Source organism: Callionymus lyra, chromosome 9 (assembly GCF_982586985.1).
Source record: "Callionymus lyra chromosome 9, fCalLyr1.hap1.1, whole genome shotgun sequence".
NCBI classification, from domain to species: domain Eukaryota; kingdom Metazoa; phylum Chordata; class Actinopteri; order Syngnathiformes; family Callionymidae; genus Callionymus; species Callionymus lyra.
In genome coordinates, this window is record NC_141826.1 from 18609319 (window position 1) to 18632309 (window position 22991).

Sequence of the window (22991 nt, forward strand, 5' to 3'; positions counted from 1 at the left end):
TATGAACAAGTTGATGAAGGACGTGTTGTAACACAACAATAATACATCGATTTAATGACATTAAACCCACTTGAAAGTATTTCTTATGTCACGCAGAGACGCTTTTAAATTGATGGAGGTGTGGACGTCACAGAGCAGATGAGAAAACATTTATCTCCTCTTTTCTCTTTTACTCTCTCTCTCTCTCTCTCTGCCTTCTGCTGTTTCTTTTTATTATTAATATTCCTGCTGAAGTTTCGCTCGTAAATCAGTCGCCGCTGTGAACCGCATCTGTCGTCGACCTCTGGAGACTTTTTAAAAGCTCCAGAAGCGAAAAACGTAAATAAATCTGCTGTTTTTCCAGAAGAAGAGAAGAAGAAAAAAAAAAAAACAACCTTCTGTTTCATCAGCTCCAGTTTAGTGGACGAGAGGAGGCAGCGAGGATGTTTACCAACTGACAAGCGTTTAAATCTCATTAAACCACACCCAGGAGGCGAGCACGACCGCGGGCCTGATTTTCTGCACATTATTGACTCAAACTCGTTTTTCTTAAATCAAACATCGAGTCTTCAGACGAGACGCGCTTTTTTTGTTTTACTCTGCGTTTAAGGAAGATTAAAACGCGTTTTTCTAGCTTCAAATGACCACTTTTATAATAAAATGAACTCCATCTAACGGTGTTTTAATAAATAAGAGACAAGGGCTCAATGATTGTCATGAGAAATGTTGATTTAAAAGAGGATAATCTATTATTAGCGTAAATAAATAAGCCTGAAGATGACGACAATTATTCAACCGATTACTTTAATAGAACAAAAATAATATCAGATGTAAAGAAAAACAGCGATTAAATACTGGTTAATTTTACGAATGGAATAACTCATCAAAAATAATTAATAGGGCTTCAGTCAAATATTCTTTCAAATTATATAATAAGGTATATTAATTCAGATAAAAAAGGGGTTTTTAATCAAAGTAATTTTGTATTATTTAGTTAAAAGGCAATCAATTGTTAAATCTAATAAAGACAGTTGATAATAAAAAAAAAATGGTCTACTACTATGTAATATGTAGTTAACTCAATTAAATATGAAACAAAATATACCTCAATATACACGACATTAATTATAATTATATTTTGAAAGTAGGTAAAAGAGGCAATGTCTCAATGTCAGTGATTCTAAAAATATTTAATTAAATATACCAACACAAATGGCGGCGATGAAAAAACTGTATTAATTATATTTTAAACCCCACACACAAAAAAAATAAAAAAAATGTTGATAGTTATTCGAGTATAATGAGCGATGGTTATAAATCCATGTCCTCGGATGTTGTAACACGGATGACATCCTCAAAAGGTTGAGGATATATTTAATTCATGAATCATTCGGAGGAGACGTTGGTCTGACAGCTCGCTCGGGCGTTTGAGGAACGTCTCGCGCGCTTCAAACTGACGTTTAATTTAAAATATTTCTCTTCAGCGACATTAAAAGACTCGCTGCTGCGCATCAAAATGGCTGCGGGACGTGCGCCCCCTTTAAGAGGGGGGGTGTGTGTGTGTGTGTGGGGGGGGGGGGTGATGAGAGGAGGAGGGAGGAGGCGCGTCTGACTGATCGAATGGCAGCTTTTACGCAGAAGCTCGTCTCACCTGCTCGCACTCGCTTCATCCCAAATTAATCCGCGGAGCATCGAGGTCACGAGGCTTCTTCTCCTCTCCATGGTTCGGATCCCGGCGCGTTTGGATCAGCACTAGCCGCGCGCACAAAAAAAAGCCAAGAGGGTCCAGGATCGGGATTTTTGTTTTAAGTCTCCAGAAAGGATCTGTGTTCCACTTTCCTGCTCTGGTGTTCCAAGGATGAGGTGAAGATGGAGTACGCGGTCTCGTAAACAACAACAAAAAAAAAGAAAGTAGATATTATGGCTGAATTTTGGAGGTTTCGCACCCTGGACTCGGGCCTGTGTTGATGCTCGACTTGAAGACCCCCAAGATCCAGAGATCCCTTTTGATTTTTTGCCAGATTTGAAGAAGAAAGTGAAGCCATGGAGCACACCGGCATCGAGGAGGTGAACCAGACGCACCAGCAGCAGCAGCACGAGCCCATCAGCTTCGGCATCGACCAGATCCTCAACAGCTCGGACCAGTCCAGCGGCTGCATGCTCCCGAACCGGACCGGGGAGGCGGATTACGCGCTGGCGTCGGCGGCGGCGGCGGCGGCGTCCTACGGCAACGGCTACGGCGGTTACCCGGCATGCTCCATGGCGGCGGGTCTGGCGGGCTCCTACAACGTCAACATGAACATGAACGTCAGCATGAACATGAACGTCAACGTCAACTCGGCGGGCGCCGGCGGCGGCGGGGTGATCCGGGTGCCGGCGCACAGACCCATGCCTCCGCCGCCGCCTCCCGGTTCCTCCGCCGCCGCCGCCGCGCCGCACCAGCCGCCCGTCGGTCACCCGGCAGGACTCGGACCCGGGATCCCGGCTGTGCCCGGGATGGGGATGGGGAACGCGAATTTCACTTTTCCCTGGATGGAGAGCAGTCGGAGGTTTGCCAAGGACAGATTAACAGGTAATTTTAATCCGCACCTGGGTTCTCGCTGGATTTATATTTTACATTATACATTATATTTGAAACGAAAAAACAACTTTAAAACATCTAAAAATATGTATGTTCTGGTCACTAGTGGATCTATAAATTTAATTAGTTCAATACAACTTTTTTAAATAAAAATGAAATTAATAAATTCGAGCATAATCTGGATTACAGAAAAGAAATACCGGTTAAACGTTTTCACAATTAAAAGTAGCTGCAGGCGTTTTCGTTAAACATTACATTATTACCTTCCACCAGATAAACAATTAAATCATCATAATTCTAATCTATCAATGTTTTGGTTTTTTTAACCTCTGTTCGGATTTATTCTATCATCTAATCCTGTCTGTCCCTTACTATGTAAAAACTTTTTTTTTTTCATAAGCGTTTTAAAAATAAAAAAAACAACTCTTAATACGTAATATAAATATGATTCCAGGTAAGAAATAATAAGTGAAGCAGGTGGAACCTTTGACACCGTAGTCGCGGTTTCAAGTCGCTATTATGGGAAAGACTTCCGGGTTTTTTTTCCTACATAAATTGACTGGAACACGAGGATGTGTGTGTGACACTCATTTTTACTGTTCATTCATTTGTTATTGTGGGCGCCTCACCTGGTGACATAATAATAACCTAATAATAATAAATGTATCATTATAAGAATTTAGTTTTAAAAAATACAATTGAAAACAAAGTGAATGCAAAGCAAAAAAACAACATAATAAGTGTTTTGTAAAGCCAGGTTTTATAAGAGTTACCTGTCAACGATAATATATTTTAATGAATGAAAGACCATAAATAGTTGTTTCTCTCAACGTTAAATGCACGAGAATTAACAGAACAATCATAGGTTTATGAAATTATATTAATACAAATAATAATAATAAATAACATCGTAACATCCCAATCAAAAATATCCTAATGTGAAAATAATCTGAAAATAAAACCGATATATTATTATTATTATTGTAATTATTATTTGTTCGTTTTGTTTGATTTTCATCAGATTTACTTGTGGGATTTTTTTTTTTTTTTTGTATATTTAATAGAATAGTTTTATTTTCATCACAGTCGTTGGCTTATGAGTACTATTCGAATATTCCTCGCGAAGTCCTTAAAATCGTGTTTTTCTGGTTATAGAAATAACAACAAAAACATAACAATACATAAAGTAAAATATAAACTTGGCTGAACGATGTGTCACAAAATGATGAGTCATTATTATTGTTTTGTGACGATGAGTGAGCGGTTGTCATAGGTAGTCAAGTGATAGTTAATAGTTTACCAAACACAACCATTTGTAATACTATGGTGTAGAAAAATACACGCAGAGAAGTACCAGGAGTAGATGAAAGTAGTGACGTCGTCGTTCAAGAAGGTGTCGTTTAGTGAGAACTTGAATCAGAGCAGTTGTGTGTCGTTTACCTGGAGGAGAATTAAAGTCAACACGGAGACGAGCAGACTGGTGACGAGCCAGGAGAGTCGAGAGTGACGACAGCAAACACACACACACACACACACACATACACACACACACACACACACACACACACACACACACACACACACACACTGACACTCCGCAGCGATGACACCTGCATGTGTTTGTCCGCTCTGAGGTTCTCGAAATCAACCACCAAACCACGTGATATGATTTTTAACGTTTAAAATATTTGATCAAATGGACAGTTTTTAAATATTTACAAGACCTGAAATACGCCAGAAATTAAATTCATAAACCAAAAATGTGATTCGTAAATCTCACACATTCTTCACTTATTAAATTGAACGACATTGTGTCCTATTCAACAAAAAGACAATGTTTTGAATAAAAATTGAAATATTAAATAACGTAAATTTCAATTTAAATAAAATGAGTATTTTAGTGTTTTGACAAAAATAAATGGGAAAAAAAAATACAATTTTTCACATTTCAATTCACGATCGCTGCAGTATTTCACGTGACGTCATTGTCTTTTAGGCTGAAAATGAACAAACGCACACGACCCTCCCCCGTGCACACTCACACACACACTACACACATTAAATATTCACCAATCCGCCATTTTGTCTGATTAATTATTAAGAAATGGCAAAGTAAATAGCCTAATAGATCTTTTTTACACACACACACACACACACACGCACACACACACACACATTAATTATCCTCAAACACCACATGAATTGAACAATTTCGCCTCTAACGACTTCTTGTAGAAACGTTCTTCAGTTTCAGTGAGATATGAACAGATTTATACACACAAAGACACACACACACACACACACACACACACACACACACATACACACACACACACACACACACACACACACACACACACGCTCCCACACTCTCATTTTTCAGCCTGGCAAGCGTCCACGCATGAATTCATGTTTATTACAGTCGATAAATCATTTCAAATCGCATCAGACTGACGCTCGGGATTAAGATTGAGGCTGTTAAAGACAAATTTAATCCAACAGCGAGGAAGAAACGCGTGCACGGGCTCGCTGGTGCGTTCAGGAGCAAACGAGAATTATCCCAATCCACATCCAGATCGAATGTTGACACAAACTGTTTTCATCATTCAAACCTGATTCAGATTTTTAACCCTTGAAAAACAATTTAAAAAGGTGCGTTCAGGATCCATGTGTAACATTTACGATAATAGATCAAACATGAATCAATGGCGAATCAATGGAGGAGCAAATAATTCAAATATATTTATATTTAATTCTTTCTGAACTCATTCAGAATAAATAATCCCATTGATTTAATTAATTTAATTGTTGTGTTTCGATCACGACAACAACCATTTCTTAACACATCTGATGTCTCTAGTTTGGTCCCATCGAGGAAGAATTAAAGTGAGGAGATGACAGCGTGGTGCGTTCAGGTACACGCCAGTGCATCATCGTAAATAAAGAATCAAGATTAATTGTCTTTTAAACCCAGCCCGTACATTATTCTTCTTTATTCAAAAATATCCACCATTTCTTTGTCATTATTTAAGATCGTTTTAAATAAAACTATTAAGAAATTGATCCTTCTTGTTGTTTAACAATGATGACGTTGTCAACCGCTTAACTCGTATAAAGTTCCATATCTGCTTTAAAAAATAGTTTTGCTTCTTAATGTGATCTTAAATATAATAATAGTAAAGTAATTAATCACTTTATTAGCGAATGTTGATGTTGGATTATATATATTTTTGATGCGTTCAAACTAATGTAAAGATTTAATTTTCCTGCAATTTCATTTTTTATTTCGCAACATATAAATACATTTTAAAGGAACAAACATAAATTCACGTTAGTTTGTGTTATAGTTATCATAATCCGCATTGATCTTGTATTTATTTTAATATACAAAAATAACAAATAGAGTTAAAGGTGGTTTAATTCAATGTTTCAAAGAAATAAAAACGATGCCTTTTTACTGCAAAGGTTATTATTATTATCATTATTATTAAGAAAACACATTTGACACAGTTAAGTGTATTTTCATTTGACTTATCTCAACACTAACTCTCAATAACTGTGTATCAATAATCTTAAAGTGTTTTTCAAGGTGTGGATCCTGGCGAGGCGTCAGGTGTGTGTGTGTGTCTCCGCTGAACAAGATTGTGTTCATCTAAACGTGAACGTGTGTCAGCGGTAAACGTCATCATTTGAGTCATGAAACTTCGTGGCAGATAATCGTGATGAAGTATAAAAGTGAACTCGTGATCGTGTCGACAATAAAACAGTAGACGCCGCAGCTCCAATAAAAAAAAAAGTGTGTGCGCGCGCGTCACGGCGTGTGTGAGCGTGTGCCCGCGCGCGTGTGTGCGTGTAATAAATACGACTATATGTTCATGTTAAATCTCCATTTCCCTCCTGAAGGTGGATTTATTAGATTGTCGCGGTAATATCCGCAGCGGGGGCGCGCAAGTGTTATTGAGGAGGGGACTCACATCGTGTTATGATCCGGAGCAGATCCGAGCAGAAGCACAAGACCATTTATTCTTCCTACTTCATTCATGAATTCAAACCTGCAACCCCTTTAAATCACGTGACAGCAGGTGAAGCCTGTCACTCACACGAGCATCTGTGTTTCAACATCAGCGGAGGATGTTCATTTTCAGTGAAATAATAACATTTAAATATATGAATCCTTTCATTTTATTCACTGTTTTCTCATAGTTTAATAAATAATTAATTAAATGTATTTACCGTTATGGTCAGTACGTCTATGATCGTGTATTTATTTAATTTATTTCCATTTTCTATAATTATTTTTTAACATAACCCACGGATATTTATTCAAATAAAATACAAGATATTCATTCATAATTTCTCCTTCGTGCCGTATTGTAATTATTAATATTTTTTAATAAATAATTTAACCAGTTTTTAGGAATATTAATAAGAAAAAGTGAGTCATAAATTAATAATAATAATAATAATAAAAAAAATTTGAAGGTGAAATCGTTGATCTTGTTTATTCAACAGTTATTTAACTCGTTTTTGAATAATGTATTTTTCAATAATATAAGTAGAATTATTCAGACAAAAATGAAATACACGTCATTTCAGTATTCGTTTTTTTGTTATATTTGACAGTGAAATAAGTTTGACAATTAATAATAATTATAATTTAAAAAAAAACAATAATAGAGGGATTAACATAGAATTTGTGTATTTTATCGTATAAATATAAACTTTCAATCGGCATTTAATATTTTCATTTAAATATAGGACTTCTTTTAGTCACTGCAGTTTTGTTTAGTGTTCATAAAGTCATCAACTGTAATTGAAATCCTTGTTTTTATGAAACAGTTGTAGTATATTGTCAGTTAATGCAACATACAATAATATGTTAAAGATGATATTTTCAATCTTGAGCTAACATGCTAATGCTAACGATGTTCAGACACATTTGTGATTCTCGATCCTCGGAGGGTTTTCTGATGTGAGATCGATATCAACTAAACGACTCATTATCTCATTTTTAATGTGGCTCGCGTTTCATACACGTGTGAAATCAGACTCTGGCTTCAGATTATAATCCAGAATAAATCCATCAACAGCAGCAGCGGCAGCAGCTTCGTGATTCACCGCCATTTTAATTTAAAAAGGTTTTTTTTCTTCCGATGATTAACGAGTTTCTCTAAAGATGTTGATTTTTGGATGAATATTCCTCTTTATATTGTATTATATATATTCACTGTATATGGACATTTCCTGGTGCAGTCATTTATATACGAAAATGTTGCTGCCGAGAAAAAAACCCATAAAAATACACATAAAACCAAAAAACTCACCGTTAGATTCAGTTAAAAACATGACTATAATATAGTTTAAATCACAACAAAGGAGACAAGATGTAAACGTGTGGATTTACTTCAGCTTTAAATAGAAAAGTATAGAAATGAATGAAAATTGAATTTAGAAAAATGTACAATTATACTTTGACGAAGGTTCTGGTTCCTTTATGCAGCTTTTTTTTTAAATACACAATATGTGTTGATGCTTATTTGGGTAGAAAAAAGTCTAAATGTCTTATATTATCACACACACATGGAGAGAGACACACACATTGAGAGACACACACACGTAGCGAGAGAGACACACACAGAGAGAGAGACACACAAACGTAGAGAGAGAGACACACATATAGAGAGAGAGACACACAAACGTAGAGAGAGAGACACACACATAGAGAGAGAGACACACACATAGAGAGAGACACAAACACTTAGAGAGAGACACACATATACAAAGAGAGAGACACACACATACAAAGAGAGAGACACACACATACATTGAGAGAGGCACACACACGGAGAGAGACACACACATACTTAGAGAGAGACACACACACGGAGAGAGACACACTCACACACATAGAGAGAGAGACACACACATACAAAGAGAGAGACACACACAGACACACACACATGGAGAGAGAGACACACTCATAGGAAGACACAAACACGCAAATAAGGAAAGAAACACACATATAGAAAGACACACACAAGCACACAGAGAAACACACACATACACATGCTCATTGACACACACACACACACATTTACATATAGACGTATACATCCTCATAGATACACATGTATATAGAGACACATACACACGTTAAGAGACAGACACGCAAGACACACACCCTCACACACACACACACAAATGCGTTTGTTTGCTTTGTTTTTCACATCAGCTTTGACCCACTTATGACAATCACATCATGATCGTTTATGGAAACACAACTTTATTGAATTTTATTTTGTCAACACATAACAATCATTCATGTAGTCTTTAAAAAAACACATCATGTGACAAATCCTTCAAAGATCACGTTCTCCACGAGTGGATCGAGTCGATCACATGTTTTGTCATCAGTTACACAATCGCACACTAAACGAGGGAGAATCTAACATTTGTGGATGTTGTTGTGTTGCACAACGATTTGGCCTCGAAGATAAAGTCATGGATGATAATATATATTTATAGATGATATTATAGACGATATTACACATTTATAGATGATATTACACATTTATAGATGATATTACACATTTGTAGATGATATTACACATTTATAGATGATATTACACATTTATAGATGATATTACACATTTGTAGATGATATTACACATTTATAGATGATATTACACATTTATAGATGATATTACACATTTGTAGATGATATTACACATTTGTAGATTCTATTACACATTTGTAGATGAAATTACACATTTGTAGATGATATTACACATTTGTAGATGATAGTACACATTTATAGATTATATTACACATTTGTAGATGATATTACACATTTATAGATGATATTACACATTTGTAGATTCTATTACACATTTGTAGATGATATTACACATTTGTAGATTCTATTACACATTTGTAGATGAAATTACACATTTGTAGATTATATTACACATTTGTAGATGATAGTACACATTTATAGATTATATTACACATTTGTAGATGATATTACACATTTGTAGATGATAGTACACATTGATAGATGAAATTACACCTTTGTAGATTAAATTACACATTTGTAGATGATATTACACATTTGTAGATGATAGTACACATTTATAGATGAAATTACACATTTATAGATTAAATTACACATTTGTAGATGATATTACACATTTATAGATGATAGTACACATTTATAGATGAAATGACACATTTGTAGATTATATTACACATTTGTAAATGATAGTACACATTTATAGATGATATTACACATTTGTAGATGATATTACACATTTATAGATGATATTACACATTTATAGATGATATTACACATTTATAGATGAAATTACACATTTGTAGATGAAATTACACATTTGTAGATGATAGTACACATTTATAGATGAAATTACACATTTGTAGATTATATTACACATTTGTAGATGATAGTACACAGTTATAGATGAAATTACACATTTGTAGATGATATTACACATTTGTAGATGATATTACACATTTATATATAATATTACAAATTTGTAGATGATATTAAACATTTGTAGATAATACTACACATTATTGGCTGATAATACACATTTGTTGATGATATTTCACATTTAAAGATGATATTACACATTTGTAGAAGATATTAAACATTTGTAGATGATAATAAACATTTGTTGATGATATTTCACATTTATAGATGATATTACACATTTGTAGAAGATATTAAACATTTGTAGATGATAATAAACATTTGTTGATGATATTACACATTTTTAGATGATATTACAACGTAAAGTCAATCAAGGTGTCATGTGACTGACATGTATTAATAAACTACATTTAACTACTTTTATCTTTCTTTCTATAATTCTTTTAAGATCGTATTTGTGTTTGTGGATCAAGTGTTTTTATAATAATGTGAATTAAATCAATGATTGTGCAACATAGATGTGCGTCAAGAAAAATACTTGTGCGTTTGTGTTTGTATCATTTATCTTCAATAAAGAACTTGTTGCTGAAGTTACACACAAGTTGTTGTGTATCAAGGCACAGCAAGAGATAGACACACACACACAAGTGTGTATTCAAAATCAACTCATAAAAACCTCAAGTTAGAACCAGTGTGTAGTTCTTCGTGTGTCTGTGCGTGTTTTTGATATCAACACACCAAAACCTCACATTAAAAGTGAGTGTGTAGTTTATTGTGTGTGTATCCATAATCAACACACAAAAAATCTCATGTAAGTAGTACAAACACCTAATGTTAGAAGTGAGTGTATAGTTTGTTCTGTGTTAAAAAAAATTGTTGAAAAAACTCATGTTAGAAGTGAGTGTGTAGTTTACTGTGCGTTAACATAAACACACAAAAACCTCATCTACGAAGTGAGTGTTCAGTTTGTTGTGTGTTAATTTAAACACACAAAAACCTCATATAAGAAACTAATCTGTGTTTTTTTGCGTGTGTATTCATAATGAACACACAAACAATTCATATTGGACAATTATGTGGTACTTCATGAGTGTGTGTGTGTGTGTTTGTGTGTGTGTGTGTGTGTGTATGTTCAAAATCAACACAAAAAAACCTCTTGTAAGAAGAGTCTGTTATGTGTTCATTTAAATGCACAAAAACTTAATTTCAGAAGTGAGTTTGTCATTTGTTTTGTGTTACTATAAACACACAAAAAACTCATGTTATAAACAAGTGTGTGGTTCTTTATGTGTGTGCATGTGTGTGTTCAAAATCAACGTACACACAAGGCAGTGTTGTACATTTTTCAATTATGAAAACATTACATAACAACAATTGTAGCTTGTTGAGTTGAGCATGTTTTTGTGTATTTAAGCAGCTGGAATGAAGCTTCATTTGTTGGTCTTTGTTTAGGTTGTGTATTTAAAGGTTGGGGGTACAGGGTGGTGGTGGGCGGGGGGTGCCACCTCTGCAGCTGTTTGTGAATTTGTTTGTCTGCCTGTGACAACACAAAAACATCCTGTACGACACAAACAGATGCTGCAGCGAGGAAGAGGAGGAGGAGGAAGAGAGACGGAGGATCAGGTTCCTCTTATCGAGCGACTGTTTACCTCAGGATGACAAAATAGACAGAAGGACCCCAGATTTATGATGCTGCAGATAACACACACACATGGAGACACACACATGGAGACACACACACACATGGAGAGACACACACACACACACATGGAGAGACACACACACAATCAGTGTGCAGTTCTTTGTGTGTGTCAATTTCAACAAACAAAAACCTTTTTTTTAGAATTGAGTGTGTAGTTCTTCGTCTGGGTTATTATAAACACACAAAAACTTCCCGTTAGAATTTAATGTGTAGTTATTTGTGTGTGTTTTTATCAACACACAAACCTCCTGTTAGAATTGAGTTTGTAGTTCTTCGTGTGTATTATTATAAACACACAAATACCTCCTGTTAGAATTGAGTGTGTAGTTTTTCGTGTGTTCATATCAACACACAAAAACCTTTAAAATTGAACATGTAGTTATATGTGCGTGTTCAATATCAACACACAAACCTGATATAATTGAGTGTGTAGTTCTCCGTGTGTTATTATCAACACACAAAAAACTCCTGTTAGAATTGATTGTGTAGTTCTATGTGTGTTATTATAAACACACTATAAACTCCTGTTAGAATTGATTGTGTAGTTCTATGTGTGTTATTATAAACACACATAAACCTCATGTTAGAATTGATTGTGTAGTTCTATGTGTGTTATTATAAACACACTATAAACTCCTGTTAGAATTGATTGTGTAGTTCTATGTGTGTTATTATAAACACACATAAACCTCATGTTAGAATTGATTGTGTAGTTCTATGTGTGTTATTATAAACACACTAAAACCTCCTGTTAGAATTGAGTGTGTAGTTCTTCGTGTGTTCATATAAACACACAAAAAATACTTTTTTTTAGAATTGAGTGTGTAGTTCTTCGTGTGTGTTATTATAAACACACAAAAACCTCCTGTTAGAATTGAGTGTGTAGTTATTTGTGTGTGTTATTATCAACAAACATAAACCTCCCGTTATAATTGAGTGTGTAGTTATTTGTTTGTGTTATTATCAACACACAAACCTCCTGTTAGATTTGAGTGTGTAGTTTTATGTGTGTGTTCATATCGACACACAAAAAAACTCCTGTTAGAATTGAGTGTGTAGTTCTTTGTGTGTGTTACTGTCAACACACAAACGGCGTCCCTGAGTCCTGCTGATGTGATGTTTGGTCCAACTGCTGCTCCAGATGTGGGACTTCACTGTGTGTCCCTTTCCTTTAGGGGAGCTGGTAGAGGAGGGCCGGGCAGCAGAGCTGACAGGGGGGTCGGGGGCCGGGGGCCCCCTCTGTCCGCTCCCCAAAGGAGACCTCGGCAGGGTCCCCGTCTGGAGCACGATGGAGACCTTAACTAAATGTTATTACCCAGAACTCGCTCACCTGCGGGACGGCACGGGCCTCCTCGCTGACTATGCGTTCCCTAAGGGGGCGTGTCCAGGTGAGTCTCCCCCCCGATTTTCCTCCCCCCTATGACTCCCCCAACCCCCCCGACAGAGCTTTGATCTCTGATCCCCGTCATTCCAAACAAAGATTTCCTTCCGGAAAGTTTAACAAACGCGTTCAGGGATCAACAAAACATAGAATGTAAAAAGTTGAGTATTTGATTTTTAAAAAAAAATAGAAGTTTTAGGAAATAAATAAAAAATACTCAAGTCAACTTAATAACATCTTATTATATAATATCATATTTTGTTCTATTTTTATTTATTATTAACGTTCTGGTTTGTTTGTCTATGTGTATTTTTATTTATTATTATTTTTATTTTACATACATGAAATATTCTATTTACGACACAAACTTGATCGAACTTATAGATTTGATTTATTTAGTTCATTAATATTTAACTTAACATATTTACTTTTTGTAATTTTTCCGGATAAATATATTTTATAAAAAATATATTTCACGTATTTACGTTGACAAAATTTAATAAATATAGTTTTCTTCAAATAAATTTCATTTAAATAAACTGCATCTTGTTTATTTATTTATTTATCTTGTGCATTTAAATGAAACTTTTTTTATTCAAATTTTATTTAATTTTTTTAACATATTTTATTAACATTTTTATTTGAAATACGTACGTGAAACATTATTTTAACGACACAAACAAAAACACATGTAAAAATGTAATTAACGGCATTTTAGTTTTATTGAACTGTTGTAACATCTTGTTTATTTTATTAATTGAAACTTATTAAAACAAATTTATTATAATTTTTAAATTAAATTCATCTTTAATTTAAGATCAATATATACATGTTTATATTATTCTTTTAATGTAAAATGTTAAAAAGAATTATAGAAAACACTTTCTTAAATGCAATATATACTGTATATAGTTTAAGTACATTATTAAAAACAAACAAAAAAACAAAGAAGGAATATAATAAGGCAAAAGAAAAGATAAGAAGTTAAGAGAAAGGGTCAAAAATCAAACTAATTTAACTAACCAGTTTGTCTCCTCTCGTCCTCAGCGGCGCTCTCGCCTTTCTCCGTGACGCGGCGGATCGGACATCCGTACCAGAACCGGACGCCGCCCAAGAGGAAAAAGCCGCGCACGTCGTTCAGCCGCGTCCAGATCTGCGAGCTGGAGAAACGGTTCCACCGGCAGAAGTACTTGGCGTCGGCCGAGAGAGCGACGCTGGCCAAAGCTCTGAAGATGACGGACGCACAAGTCAAGACCTGGTTCCAGAACCGACGCACCAAGTGGAGGTGAGACCCGGAACAACTACTACTAGCCTTGTTGCGCTAATGTTTACGTTGAAAAAACTTAGACTTGGATCGAGAACGCAAGACAGTCGCTGCTGCTAGCCTTGTTGCGCTAATGGCTACGTTGAAAAAATATAGACCTGGAACAAGAACACAAGGTGTCGCCGCTGCTAGCCTGGTTGTGCTAATGGGTACGTTGAAAAAACATAGAACTGGAACAAGAACACAAGGCAGTCGCCGCTGCTAGCCTTGTTGCGCCTTATGGCTATGTTAAAAAAAGGTAGACCTGGAACAAGAACACAAGGCTGTCGCCACTGCTAGCCTTGTTGCGCTAATGGCTAGGTTGAAAAAACGTAGACCTGGAACAGGAACACAAGGCAGTTGCCGCTGCTAGCCCTGTTGCGCTAATTGCTACGTTGAAAAAAAGTATACTTGGAACAGGAACACAAGGCAGTTGCCGCTGCTAGCCTTGTTGCGCTAATGGCTATGTTAAAAAAAAAGGTAGACCTGGAACAAGAACACAAGGCTGTCGCCGCTGCTAGCCTTGTTGCGCTAATGGCTAGGTTGAAAAAACGTAGACCTGGAACAGGAACACAAGGCAGTTGCCGCTGCTAGCCTGGTTGCGCTAATGGCTACGTTGACAAAAACATAGCCCTGGAACAAGAACACAAGGCAGTCGCCACTGCTAGCCTTGTTGTGCTAATGGCTACGTTTAAAAAAAAGGTAGACCTGGAACAAGAACACAAGGCAGTCGCCGCTGCTAACCTTGTTGCGCTAATGGCTAGGTTGAAAAAACGTAGACCTGGAACAAGAACTACTAGCCTTGTTGCGCTAATGGCTAGGTTTGAAAAGCATGGACCTGGAACAAGAACACAAGACAGTCGCCGCTGCTAGCCTTGTTGCGCTAATGGCTACATTGAAAAAATGTAGACCTGGAACAAGAACTACTAGCCTTGTTGCGCTAATGGCTAGGTTGAAAAAACATAGACCTGGAACAAGAACACAAGGTAGTCGCCGCTTCTAGCCTTGTTGCGCTAATGGCTACGTTGAAAAAAGATCACTTCCAGAACCTCCAGTAACTTCAATAGACTCCCACTTTTTACCAAATGAAAAAAATAAAAAAATGTTTAAATTGTTTTAACGTAGCCATTAGCACAACAATGCTAACATGACTGGGTTCATGCGTGACAGTGGATACAGCTCAGTCTTCGACAGATCGTGTGATTCACTTTAAACGCTTCAATCGGGACTTAAACCGTCGACTGTTTTTTCCCGTCGGATCTCAATTACTTAGCGACGTCCCGGAGAGAAGCGTCTCGCGGCTGCAGGGAAAACAACACCTCGGTGTCTCTTGACCGAAGCACAATTACTGCTGCTCCTGAAAGGCCTTTCGGAAGAAAAAAACGCCGACCGGTGCAATACTGGACGTGGGGTTCAGGAATCGACCGGCGACTCAGAAACACTCACTTCATTCCAGCTCGTGTTTAATGCGGAGCAGCCGGAGATGAAATCATGAGGCTTTTGAGCTGAAGGGAGACGAAGACCAGACGCTGAGACCAAACTGTGAAGATCCCAGTTGATCAAATAACGTTTTTTAACAGTAAAAACTAAATCTTTATTGAAGTCAAACGACGCACACTTGTGCTACATTTTATGCATAAACTCAAACATAAGAAAATAACCAAGAAAATACAGCAAAATTATTTATGAAAAGTGTTTTTTAACTTGTACATTATATAGTTGAAAAAATACATATATTAATACATATATTCATTTATTTATACTTTATATTTCATTGTTTTTTATCATGAATTTTGAATAACATCAGAATCAATTCTAACATGTTAAATGTATTCATAACACTTTTTAGATTAATTGTTTGTCCAGAGAAATAAACACAAAATCATTCTAAAGCAAAGAAATGTGGAAAAGATGTAAAATAAAAACAATTCACTGTTGTAAAAAATGAATTATAGACATGATTAATCGAAAAAATGAGGAGAAAATATCCTAATAAAATGGGGGTGGATAAACAGACCAAAAAAAATCAGGTTGAAATTATAATTTCACTAATTATTTTTAACTATGTTATCATATTTTATTTCTTTTATTTTCTACTTGAAATTGTATACGGTTAAAAATATATAAAAATATTACTTTAGTTATTTTTTAATATATATATATTTCGTTATCATAAAATAAATGTTTTAAAATAGTGATCTGACCAGAAAAACATACGAAAAAAGTTTTTTTATGTGAGAAAAAATTATAACTTTTTAGAAGAATTGTTTAAATAAAAACAACAACAAAAAAGAAAAAATGTGCAAAAGTTTAGCCATAAAAAGAGAGTCTTGGAAAGATTTACTGTAGGAAAATATATTATATTATTATATTATAGTATTGTTTTGTTTTTACTTGAAATTGTATATGGTTAAAAAATATATACAAATAATGATGTAGTTATTTATTTTCCCGTGAATTTGCTATAATATGCACATATATTTTGTGGTTTTCTTATCATAAAAAAATGACCAGAAAAACTTTATTACATGAGAAAAAATTATAACGTTGAATATTTTTATGAAACATTTTAGAAGAATTGTTTTTTTCCAGAGAAAACAAAAATTAAAAAACAAACAGAAACAAAATAAATCAAAGAAAAATTAGGGAAAGTTAAGCCATAAAAAAACAGTCTTGAATAGAGACAAAAACAGAGAACATTTATTTTCCAATTTTGACTCTCCACTAACCTTAGACCCCTAAGATTGACCTACTTGTTGGTCAACAGGAAGTCAAAACTTGTCCCTATAAACCAGGAGCGAACGTTTAAGTACATCTCAGAACCATCAGTCGTCCTGCGAGTCGCGGCGCCACGTTTGTGATCCTCCACCGGAGACGGATGGCGAGCGCCGCGGCGTCGGAACATGAGGGATTTCTCTGCATGACGACTGCGATTCTAACAAGACGCTGATCGAATCTGCAGCGGCCAATCAGATTAGAGTAATGCAGTTAAGAGTAACGTGTGGCTAATGGCTGCAGCTTTCAGAGGTGTGCTTCCGCCGCCATTCTTCCCCGCTGACATAATCGTTTTCTTCTCCTCCGTTTATGAGCCGTCGTGTTTTTAGCATCATTTAATCTTTTCTGAGAGGACAGTTGTGTGTCTGTGTTTCATCGCAGTGAGGCAGGAAACACACAAACTCCATCCAGACACACCTGAACAGACACGCTACATGCTACACATGCTAATTATGGTGTAACATGTTATTAACTGCTACTTTATTTTTGCATTATTGCGCAAATAAATGTTCTTAACTAAAATGCTGCTTATTAATTACTTGTTTGAATATAATTAGTTGCAGAATTTTGCGAATTAAAATCGTATACATTATTATATTTAATTGATTAGGTTTTACCTGGAATGATGCATTTGATTTAATTTGAAAATAAACATATTTATAATTTCATTTTTAGATTTTGAAAAATAATTCTGCCAATAAATGGTTGTTTGAATATAATTAAATGTTGTACACGTTTGCAAAACATTCTTTTTAATTTATTATTACATTATATTAATTTCATTTGTACCTGCAATGGGTCTTTTTATGACAATAATTACATTTTTTTTAAATAATTAAAATGCTACAAATGATAAGTTGTTTAAATATAATTAAACATTGTAGAGTTTAGTAAAAAAAAAACATTTGATGATATTATATAGATTTGTTACCTACTTCTGCCTTTTTTATTAGGAATGTAAATACAAAAACTTGAAATAAAAGTTTGCATATTATTAGTTGTTGACATATAATTAAACTTTGTAGAATTTAACTAAACATTTTTTAATATATTATAATTTTATATATATTTTATATATATTTTTTACCTACAATGATGCCTTTGTTGGAAGAAAAAAATGTAATTAAACATTTAAAATGACTTAAAATGAAAAAAGAAATGAAATAAAATGCTAAAAATTATTAGTTGTTTAAATATAATTAAAAGTTATCAAAAACATATGATTCTTGATCATATTATATTGATTTTGTTTTATCTGCAATGGTGCATTTTTATTAAAAAAAAATAAAATCGTAGAAATTATTAGTTGTTTAAATATAGTTCAACGTTTTAGAAGTTAGGGGAAAAAAACATGCCATATGTCCATCATGTTTAATTGTTTAACTGGAATTGTGTATTTTGTGTGTTTAGAAAATATAAAAACATGAAGAAAGATTTTGAAATAAAATGCTGCAAATCATGAATTTAAATATAATACAAATGTTGATGATAATATATAGATTTTTGTCTTGAATGAAATGTTGCGTTTTTATTTGGTAACAAAATATCCAAACCTTGAAAAAGATTTAGAAATAAAATGCTGTAAATCATTAGTTGTTTTGAATATATTTAACCATTATAGATGTAAGAAAAAACATATGATACTTATATTCATTTTATTTTATCTACAATGATGCAATTTTAAAAACAATTAGAAAAAAATAAACTGCAAATTATTAGGTGTTTGAAATGTAATAAAATGTTTAATATTTGACCCGGAATTATTCATATTTTGCAGGTTTGAAAATATAAATCTTGAATTAAAATGAGTTACTTTGAGTTGTTTTTAATATAATTTAAAGTTTGGTTAATATACGTGATATATTATCATTGCTTTACCTACACATTTTAAACTGCTTCTCTTTCAATTATTATAATAAAATACATGATGTTTTAGAATGTTTTAATCAACTTGCAATTGTTATGTTTTTCTTTGAAATGTGATTTTAAAATGTATTAAATTGTGTATCACTGAATTTTCTTTCAAAATAAAATGTTTTTTCAACATGTATCCATTAAATATTGTGGCTCCTGGTGTGAAAACACCTGTTGAATGAGTGACGGTGTTGTAAACTAAGGTAAAACTTTATTGTCTGTGACCAGGAGACAGACGGCGGAGGAGCGCGAGGCGGAGCGACAGCAGGCCAACCGTCTGATGCTGCAGCTGCAGCAGGAAGCCTTCCAGAAGACCCTGAGCCAGCCCCTGCAGCCGGACCCCCTGTGCCTGCACAACTCCTCCCTGTACGCCCTGCAGAACCTGCAGCCGTGGGCCGACGACAATAAGGTGACCTCCGTCACCGCCGTGGCTACGTCTGTGGTGTGAATGTGTGTTTGGTGTTGCCTTCAGGGACACGCATGAATGTTCGAGTCTTTATCCCTGCCTGACACCCGCTTTCCGTCTCCCTTCAGCTGACGGTCTGACAGGAGTGGTGGCAGGACACAAACGGACCTCTCTGTACATGCCCCACCTTCCAGACTATTCTCCCCCCCTCGTCCTCCCGCCCTCTCCCTCCCTCACCCTCGGAAGCTGTGAGAGACTTTTGGCCCCAAGCGAGCCTCCCGTTCTTCCCTCTTTGTACAATGTAGTAAATAATGCATGTCTCTTTTCTCTGTGAGCGCCGCCCTGGTGGAAGGACGGGGCGCTGCGGGTCGCGGATTCTCATTACGGTCATGAAAAGGGTGTTTTATATTAAATCATATTGTGACTTTTTGAAAACATGAACCATCTCCTGGTGTTTATTTTCGCTGCTGTGAACTGTCCTTGTGTGAAGCAGCGGTGGTGGTCGTGACCTCTCGACGGAAGGTCATAGGGGTCAACGTCGAAACGGCAAAGTCTGGAAAAGAAGGTTTGATCATGTGATGTGATGGTTTTAAAATTAACGGCGTGTTAAGGTGGAGCATAGATTTTCTTCTGCTTCTTCTTCTTCCTAATATTATTATAAAGTTGCTTCAATTAGAAAACTAAAAAATATAAAAATAAAAAAGTAAAAGTTCCTGGATCAAAAAAATTAAAAGTACATTTTTCGATAAAAACAATTTTGAATTTAAAACAACTTACTTCAATCAAATAGATATTTAATAAAATTTGATATTTATTAATTAATAAAAGAATAGCTTTATTAAAAACGTATTTTCAATCGAAAACAAAAGTTGCTTTATGTCTAAAAATATTTTCAACCCAAAAAGAAATTTCAACACAAAAAGTTCCTTCAATAAAAAATATATGTTCTTTTTTCTCAAGTGCTTCAATAAAAAATATATTTTCTAAATATAAAAAAAAAGAGTTCGAACGCTTCAAAAACCGTATGAAGTGCGTTTCTTATTGAAGTGAAAAAAGTTTTATAATGGACAATAAGAAATAAAAGTACCTTTTAGAGTGGATTTTTGCAAAGATGAAACTTAAGTGCCACAAAACACAATTTGACTGAAGCCAACAAGGAGATTACATTTTTTTAATCTAAAAACAGTCTAGAAAATCAAATAAATAATAAAACAAAAATCCCTTAAAAAATGAAAATACAAATGATCGATGAACTCAATGTAGTATAATAGTAAGAATCCAAACTTTTATAATATACTTTACCAATAAGAATGTTCCTGTTAAAATTATTTTACATGTCAACTCAATTAAAAACATAATGAAAAATATATATAAATATCAATCTTATCAAAAAGGATTAAAACCGACTGAGACGTTCACGAGAGATGATGTGTAACAAAAAGTGTTTGGACATAAAACCGGTGCCATATCAGCCAAGCGTTCCCCGGATAAATAAAGGCTGGAACATGGAATCTGGATCCGATTACAGCGAGTGTCGGAGACGACGGGGAGAACGACGTGAAGACACCAGTCCAACGCTTCAAACTGAGCGAGGCGACAGAATCTCGTCTAAACGGTCCCTGCTGGGGGTCACGGAGGTTTGTGGGATGTGGAGCCGAAACTCTCCGGAGTCTCCGCTTCTGCGGATGAAATTCATGGTAACCCCTGAGTTATCTATTCATAACTTCAGGTTCTACGAATGGTTGGTTTTCCCGGAACCTGTGTGTTCAGCTGGTGAAACGCAATCTTATACGGCAAAAATATGTTTTTCATCATGGATACCTGTCTGTGTCGTGTATTGTGGGAGGAAACTAGAGTGCCTAAAGGAAAAAATTGGTCCAGATGAAGGAAGATGTTCGAGATTCTTCGTAAAAACGCAGCAGAAATAAGATAACGTTCGTTCCGGAAACACTGGGTTCCCTCGGTCGGATGTAAGTTTACGTTGCTGTCAACAAAAGCCTCGTCGACCCTCGTCAACATCCACTATCGCCACATCCGCTCCGTCATGCGAACATTTCTCAGCCAAGACATAACAAAAAGAAAACTTATCTGAGTGTAAACACATCTCTCAGGGTTCTGCCCGTAAATGATCCGAGGGCCGTCACGTCCGGGGGGCTCAGGATCCCCCACCGGATTCCTTTTTTTTTTTTGCAGATCGGAACCTTGCTGTACATCGACAGCGTCTGTCATCCCAGGACTCCCTAGTTGTTGCTCGGGTTGATGATGTGCAGCCGCCGCTCCTCTGAAGACGTGGTATTTTCGGGGGCGTCGTGCCTGGTTGGGATCCTGTCAGTAGACGCCGGTTCTGCAGGTGACGCCTCCCTCCGCCCCCACTTCCTCCCCACGGCTTCGCCGCTTTCATCTCTCCACAGCGGTGAAGACGTGACTTGGCCCATTCGAGAAAAAAACATTCCTCTACTGTTTTTAAAAACCGGTATTGTGTTTGGCTACAGGTGCTTAAAAGGGCTTTTCTTTCCTCCTCCTCCTCCTCCGCCCCTCGCCCAGGAGATCCGATGAACAGAATTATCAGATCTCCTTCTGAAAGCTTTATTTTGAGCAGAGAAAACTATTCATCACAGTTTCTATTGTGGTTCATGTCACGCTTTGACGGACGGTATCTGTTCATCTTTAAAAAGTTTAGCTAGAAACACACGGCGACACAACACGATGACGGCTCCGCTATCAAGTTCTGTACAAGTACAAACACGGCGTCCGTTTGTATATCGAGTCGTGTCTTTAGACGGTGTTTTCGTCTGTCAATACCCACCACAATAAGTATTGTTCCCATATAGATGAGTTCGAGAAATTGTACGTCCGATATTTGTCCTTAAATTGATAGTTCACCCAAATTTTTTTAACTTATTTCCTACTCATCCTCATGTTGACTAAGGTTGCGAAGAATTGTTCCGGAAAAAACCTAAATAAGTACATTTTAAGCGGAAATTATCAGTGTCGCAAGGTTTAGGCTAATGGCCTCGCAGCTAGCCTTACAGCTAGCCTAGCAGTTAGCCTCGCAGTTAGCCTCACAGCTAGCCTAGCAGTTAGCCTCACAGTATACGCTAAAAACAAGCTTAATATATAGACTTATCTAAGTTCAATTCAATTTCTAATGTCGTGACTTTAATACTAGATGGACATTATAAACGAGCACCACAGAGGTATTTGCATACATGTCTTTTTGAACGAAGATAAAGGCGATGACAACTGAGCTCTATTTTATACATTAAAATTACATGCAAATAATTTTGGGTGAACTAACCCTTTAAATTACTAGGGTTTTAAGAAAGTGTCCATACTTTTTTTCATCGCTATTCAACAGCACTGTATAAATGTGCTTTTCGCTTTCAAATCATGTTTTCTTTTGATTATAGTTCTTTAATGGTTTATATTTTAATAAATGATGTGTAAAATAAAGAATTGCCATTTTCTTATTTACAATTAAAACACAAATATTCACATGT

General features: G+C 35.5%; 1 protein-coding gene across 2 annotated transcripts; it reads left to right on the top strand.

Moving 5' to 3' along the window:
- The first annotated feature begins 1613 nt into the window (after nt 1-1613).
- tlx2 (T cell leukemia homeobox 2) lies at nt 1614-19932 on the top strand. 2 transcript variants are annotated; one of them, XM_087799252.1, is made up of 5 exons: nt 1615-2551; nt 12888-13100; nt 14141-14378; nt 19314-19494; nt 19620-19932. In XM_087799252.1, exons 1-5 carry the CDS (start codon nt 2023-2025, stop codon nt 19629-19631), a joined length of 1173 nt encoding a protein of 390 aa, XP_087655378.1. In that variant the 5' UTR covers nt 1615-2022; the 3' UTR covers nt 19632-19932. The 2 variants fall into 2 exon arrangements, with proteins under 2 accessions (XP_087655379.1, XP_087655378.1); XM_087799253.1 differs by lacking the exon at nt 12888-13100 and having other exon boundaries at nt 1614-2551.
- Nucleotides 19933-22991: the final 3059 nt, after the last annotated feature.

Bases quoted from the DNA above. Each gene is read 5' to 3' on its own strand.
- tlx2 (XM_087799252.1), top strand. From the start codon at position 2,023: ATGGAGCACACCGGCATCGAGGAGGTGAACCAGACGCACCAGCAGCAG. The intron at 2,552-12,887 runs GTAATTTTAATC...CCTTTCCTTTAG, and splicing joins TGCCAAGGACAGATTAACAG to GGGAGCTGGTAGAGGAGGGC. The intron at 13,101-14,140 runs GTGAGTCTCCCC...TCTCGTCCTCAG, and splicing joins CCCTAAGGGGGCGTGTCCAG to CGGCGCTCTCGCCTTTCTCC.